Source organism: Rhagoletis zephyria, unplaced genomic scaffold, assembly GCF_001687245.7.
Source record: "Rhagoletis zephyria isolate East Lansing unplaced genomic scaffold, Rhagoletis_zephyria_1.1 Rzeph_scaffold_00549, whole genome shotgun sequence".
Classification (NCBI taxonomy): domain Eukaryota; kingdom Metazoa; phylum Arthropoda; class Insecta; order Diptera; family Tephritidae; genus Rhagoletis; species Rhagoletis zephyria.
The window spans coordinates 73,859-80,414 of record NW_016157633.1 but is presented as its reverse complement, the minus strand read 5'-3'; the positions used below and the strand labels follow the sequence as shown (position 1 = coordinate 80,414).

General features: G+C 42.3%; 1 protein-coding gene across 1 annotated transcript; it reads right to left on the bottom strand.

Annotated features, from left to right (window-relative positions):
• Positions 1 to 5,244: 5,244 nt before the first annotated feature.
• On the bottom strand, positions 5,245 to 6,099 carry LOC108360268 (uncharacterized). Its single transcript, XM_017612477.1, has one exon. The coding sequence runs from the start codon at positions 6,097 to 6,099 to the stop codon at positions 5,245 to 5,247; it is 855 nt and encodes a 284-aa protein (XP_017467966.1).
• Positions 6,100 to 6,556: the final 457 nt, after the last annotated feature.

Genomic DNA, 6,556 nt, shown 5'->3' with positions numbered 1-6,556 from the left:
CTATAAAAATTGTACCAAGCATTTGCCTGCGGCTGGAAAGTGTAGGAAGATTAATAAGTTTTAATCGGCTCGTATAAGGTGGAAGGTTATATTGAGAATCCCAACGGAAATTTCTTAAAGCAAAAAGTAGGAATTGTTTTTGAATTGATTCTATCTTGTCTGAGTAAATTTGATAGCTTGGATTCCAAACCACCGAATCGTAATCCAGAATTGGCCTAACTAATGTTGTAAACAGGGTTTTAGTGATATAAGGCTCACAAAATCCTTTTGACCATTGTTTCACAAATGCAAGTACTCCTTTAGCCTTGTTGATTGTCACATTAATATGAATATTAAAATTAAGCTTAGGATCCATTGTGATACCAAGGTCCACAAAATTGTATACCTGTTCCAGGTTATGGTTACCTTTTGTATAAGAAGCGGGATGAACAGCTCTTTGCGAGAAGCACATTACTTTACATTTCTTAAGATTTAGAGGCATAAGACTTACTGATTGTAGCAAAGACCTTTCTTTAATTGAAACGTACGATTTCATTTTCAATTTCATTCATACACTTGTTGGCGCTGGCCAACCTAAAAAATAAGCTGTATTATTAAGCAGCAAAAATATATTCAACCAAATGTATTGTTATTTTTGTCACCTAAGCTCCCGAATACATACGTTGTAGCCGTGGGTAACACAGTGCGGCGCCGCGCCATTGCTCTGATACCGAGAACTGAGTTACTGGCGCCGATTCCGATTTTCACAACTTTGTGACGCAATGGCGCCAGCAACACCGGAATACTAACAACACCGGCCGGCGCAAAGAACACACAAAAGCGAAGCGTCACTTGTAAAATGTGCAGCACAAGGCGAATTTTTACAAGGTGGTGTTTCTAAAATTAGCCGCGGCTCTTCTGAATGTGAAAATTATGTGTTTGTTGTATTTTTGGGTTTTGAACTTGGCTTGTTTTTGTCCAACCTATACCACCTTGTATTAATTCACCTTAGTTCAACACCGGAACACTGACAACACCGGGTGTCGCAAAGAACCAGCAAAGAACACCCGAAACAGAAGTGTATCTTGTAAAATGTGCAGCACAACTAGAATTCGTCGCCGTCCTTCTGAATGTGAAAATGATGGGTTTGTTGTATTTTTGGGTTTTGAACTTGGGTATACTTGAGTTTTTTCTCGACCGATATCACCTTGTATTAATTCACTTTGGTGCAGCGTGCAGCGTGAGGCAATAAAGGAAAATAGCTTTAGCCTGAAGAGGCGCAATTGCGCCAACACACTGTGCTGATTCCGACAGTGGCGCTGGAGTAAGTGTGTCAGCGCCAAAACATTTGCGCCGTTACCCAGTCCTAATACGTTGCACATATTTATGTGCAAGCCGCTCCTCCAAATCGATGCAGTATACACTTGTAAACTCTGAAAAATCTGGTATAACTTACAGGTGTTGTTTATCATACTAGTTAATTTCCGCTCATATCAAAGCTAAAAATAAAACAAATTAAAATATATTAAAATTGTACAAATAATACCACTTACATTTTAATCATAGTAAGGCCTCGTGGTTTCTGCTGTTTGTTGAATGACATTTATTACATTCACAAAATTGGTTATGTTCCACTGCACTGTAACTAGGATGGAAAAGTAGTTTGGTGGCCTTACCCGTCTTCTACACTAAGTTACAAAACTCGCGTGGGTTGAAAAATCAACTGTGTCTTTATTTCTGCTCTTTTATGCTTAAATACTAATTCTTATCCAAAACTAAGTTCAACAGTAATTTTACCTAACGGGATTGAATGAGTTAGAAAAACAAGTAGCTATGTATGTATGTTAACATCGATGTACTTATGTACGTAGAGAAGAAAATATTTAGTATGCAGGTTACCATATGAACACGTAATAACGAAAATATTAATACAGTTTGATACATATGTAAGTATACAATGTGTACATACATACCTCATGTGTAGATGCATATGTAAGTATACCAGGTATACATACTTCAGGGCACACACATATGTACGTGCAGATAAGTACATATAGTAGAATATTGAAATGTATGTTAATTCGAAATAGTGTACATTAAGATGTACCCTACATCCACTCCCCCTCGAACAACATTGTTCCGCGAAGATTAGGAATACCTCTCGGGAAAGCGAACTGTCCGTCCACTCTTTGTTCTTACTGCTGCTTCTGTTGTTGGCTTGCCTCACTTGCTGTTTAATGCTTGTTGTTGCTGATCCTGGCACTGTGCTTTTTTTGTTTGCTCATGTTCGTCTGGGGTGATGAATGCAGGCTTCAAACGGTCTATGCTTATTTTGACTACTCTGTTTCCTATTTCGACGTCAAAGTTTTTAACCTGGCGTTTGACTACTTTAAAAGGGCCGTCGAATGGTGACTTTAATGGTGGGCGCACGCTATCGTCCCTGACAAATACGTGGGTACAGCTTTGTAGGTCCTTATGAATAAACGCCGTGTGAGACGAATGATTTGCAGTGGGCTCAGGTTTCAACTTGATCATGATTTTACGTAATGCACTTACAAAGTCGCTCTGTGTGTACTCTTCGCTTGGTTGATCGAAAAATTCTCCGGGTAGTGACAATGTGGTCCCGTACAACATTTCCGCCGGCGAGGCAAGCAGATCGATTTTGAAAGTTGTACGGAGTCCCAGTAAAACGAAAGGGAGACTGTTGATCCAGTTGGTTGCTGTATGACATTTTATTGCGCTTTTCAATGTTCGATGCATTCGTTCGACGAGCCCATTAGCTTGAGGGTGGTATGCGGTAGTACGCAGATGCTTAGATCCAGTCAGTTGAGATAGTTCCTTGAAAAGTTTGGACTCAAACTGTCTACCCTGATCGGTTGTAATGGCTCGAGGTACTCCATAGTTCGCGATCCATCCAGATAAGAAAGCTTGAGCGACTGTCTCCGCGGTGATATCTTGTATGGGTATTGCTACGGGCCATCGCGTAAATCGATCAATACACGTCAAGCAGTATTTATAGCCTCCAGACAAGGGCAGAGGTCCAATTAAGTCGATATTGACATGCTTGAATCGTGCATCAGGTATTTTAAAAGTATCAATTGCGGCGCGGTTGTGCCTACTTACTTTGGACTTCTGACAACTGATGCAGTGCTTAGCCATTCTTGTGACGTCTTTTTTCAGGTGTTTCCATATAAAACGTTCCGATACCATCTTCACCGTGGACCGTATTCCTGGATGGGATACATTGTGCAAAGAGTTAAAAACTTGTCTTCGAAAATCACCTGTTACGAATGGACGCGCGCGACCTGTCGAGATGTCACACCATACTGAGTTGCTTGTACTTGGGATGTCGATCAGCTTAAACTGAAGGTTGTCGCTCTTCATCAGTTCCTCTAATTCGGTGCTCGATTTTTGACTTCTAGCAAGTTTTTCGAAGTCGACTTGTTCTCCGCTGAAAATCGTTTCGATGCGTGAGAGTAGGTCAGCTACTACATTGTCCTTTCCGGCGATATGCTGGACAGTTGTGGTGAACTGGCTAATATAGTTTAGCTGGTGTGTTTGAACGGGTGCAGTTTTCTCCGGATTTTGGTCGAAAGCGAAAGTTAATGGCTTGTGGTCTGTTAGAATTGTGCATTTTCTTCCCTCGATCAGATAGCGAAAGTGTTTTACCGATAGGTACATCGCTAATAGTTCTCGGTTGTAGGTGCTTTGCTTCTTTTGGGAGTCAGACATTCTTTTTGAAAAAAATCCCAGTGGCTTGAGCTTTCCGTCGACCAGTTCATGCATGGCTGCCCCACACAGTGATTGCTTGCATCGACGTTGAGTATCAGCTGAGCGTTTGGCGAAGGATGTGCCAACATTGTTGCTTCGGCCAAGTCAATTTTACACTTTTGGAAAGCTTCATCGGCTTCGGCGTCCCATATGATTACTGTGGAATCCTTTCTCTTGTTCCCTTTTATGAGCTTTTGTAGTTTGCCGTGCGTATGCGCCGCGTTAGGGAGCATGCGTCGGTAGATATTTAGCATTGCCATAAATCTGCGTAGCTCGTGTGCAACTGTGGGCTTCCGAAAATTCACTATGGCGTTCACTTTTTCCTCGGTCGGCGCGACACCATCTCTTGTTATGCGGTGCCCCAAGAACGTCACTTCGGTTTGCGCGAAAACACATTTTGAAGCGTTTATTTTCAGACCATGTTTACGTAAACGTTGCAAGACGATTTCTAAATGATCTTTATGATCTTCCATAGTCGCTGACGCTATGCAAATATCGTCAATATAAATGATGACAAAATCCAAGTCAAAGAAAATCTGGTTCATGTAGCGCTGGAAAGTCTGACCAGCGTTCCTTAAGCCGAAGGTCATGACGTTGAACTCATACAGGCCGAACGGCGTGATTATTGTTGTCTTTTCGCGATCTTCCGGCGCGATCGGAATCTGGTGGTAGGCCCTCTCTAAGTCGATCAAGGAAAATATCGTTTTTCCGCACATTCTCTGTGAGAAATCTTGAATGTGCGGGATAGGGTAGCGATCCGGGTTTGAAACTGCGTTTAAGCGACGATAATCGCCACAAGGGCGCCACTCACCTGCTGTTTTCTTGTTTCCATGTGTAACGGATGAGCCCACTGGCTGCTGCTAGGGCTACAAATGCCTTGCTTTAGCATATAGTCAAACTCTCTTTTTGCTATGGCGTATTTTTCTGCGTTAAGCCGGCGCGCTTTTGCATAGATGGGTTGCCCTGAGGTGATAATATGGTGCTGCACTGTGGTGGTTGGCTTAGATATTGCTGCTTTCACGGGTTGTGTCAGATCTTTATATTTTTCGAGCAGAGACTTCGTAAACGCGGTTGTACTTGGCGAAAATGTAAAAATCTTTTCTATGTAGTCGTTGCATTTCATACCACTAATCTCCAATTTCGTTTTGCCATCAATAAGCTTCTGTTTACGCACGTCGACTAACAGACCATATTCGAACAAAAAGTCTGCACCCAATATTGGCCTAGTCACATTAGCTACGACGAACTCCCAATCCATTTGTCTTCGGCATCCGAGGTCGATTGGCAGGATCTTTGTACCATATACGTTGATTGGTGAACCATTTGCAGCATATAAAGTTTTTGTTTTTGGCGAGGACCGACTGGTCGGTGGTATGACTGAAAAATCGGCTCCAGTGTCTACGAGGTATTGGACCTTAGTTTTACGATCGGTAACATATAAACGACGGCTTCTGCTTGCATCTGCTCTGCGCGTCGTTTGGGACAGAGCAGCGGTTAGTTTTCCGTGGCGGTTGACGAGAGCTTTTTAAACTGACACGGCTCGATGCATTTTTTAGCCTTATCACCGAATCTGTAGTGATATCGGCAGAACGGAAAGCGTGCTTTACTCTGGCTGCGGTTTCGACTTCGATCGCAAGGGCGTCTATGGTTGGGTCTTCTAACCTTTAGTTCGGCGATTTCCTTTCGTAGAGCATCAATTTCTGCGGCAAACGACTGCGTGCTGCTTTGTACTGCTGATACGCCTGGAAAACTCTGCATCTCGATCATACGGTCAGCTTGCAATGCCATTTGCGTTGAATCGCCGTCGACGATAGTGATAACGGAGCGTATCGAGTCAGGGAGACGTTCGATCCATAGTGATTTTAATACGTCATCATTTATCCTGCCGCTCGCCAGCTCTTTCATACGCTTTAAAAGCTGAGACGGTTTAAGGTCACCTAATTCAATTTCTTTTACAAGTCTGCGTAACTTTTTTTGATCCGAGTCGGTGAATTCCGAAATTAATGCGGCTTTTACGGCTTCGTACTTGCCTGTCTCTGGAGGATTGCGGACGATGTCGCCAGCTGCTATTAGGTACTGGACTTCGAGCGATGAAATAAAGTGGTTGTATTTCGTTTGGTCGGTCATGATTTTTGCTACAGCGAACTGTGATTCCATTTGTATAAAATAGAGATCTGGCTGTTCCTTGCAGAAAACGGGGGGTTTGATACCGACACGAAAGATTTCGGCGGGAAACTGTGGTGGCTCGGAAATCTGTTGTTCACCCACAGGTGCACGTTGTGGTATCCCAGTACTAGTAGACTGGCCGTCGGATGCAGTTTCACCGTCCTTCATACTATTGTTCGGCATTATTTGAAAAGAACTTTGCCAGAAATATGTGTAATAAATTAGCTGACTATCGCGGGGTCACCAGTTTGGTGGCCTTACCCGTCTTCTACACTAAGTTACAAAACTCGCGTGGGTTGAAAAATCAACTGTGTCTTTATTTCTGCTCTTTTATGCTTAAATACTAATTCTTATCCAAAACTAAGTTCGACAGTAATTTTACCTAACGGGATTGAATGAGTTAGAAAAACAAGTAGCTATGTATGTATGTTAACATCGATGTACTTATTTACGTAGAGAAGAAAATATTTGGTATGCAGGTTACCATATGAACAGGTAATAACGAAAATATTAATACAGTTTGATACATTTGTAAGTATACAATGTGTACATACATACTTCATGTATAGATGCATATGTAAGTATACCAGGTATACATACTTCAGGGCACACACATATGTACGTGCAGATAAGTACATAT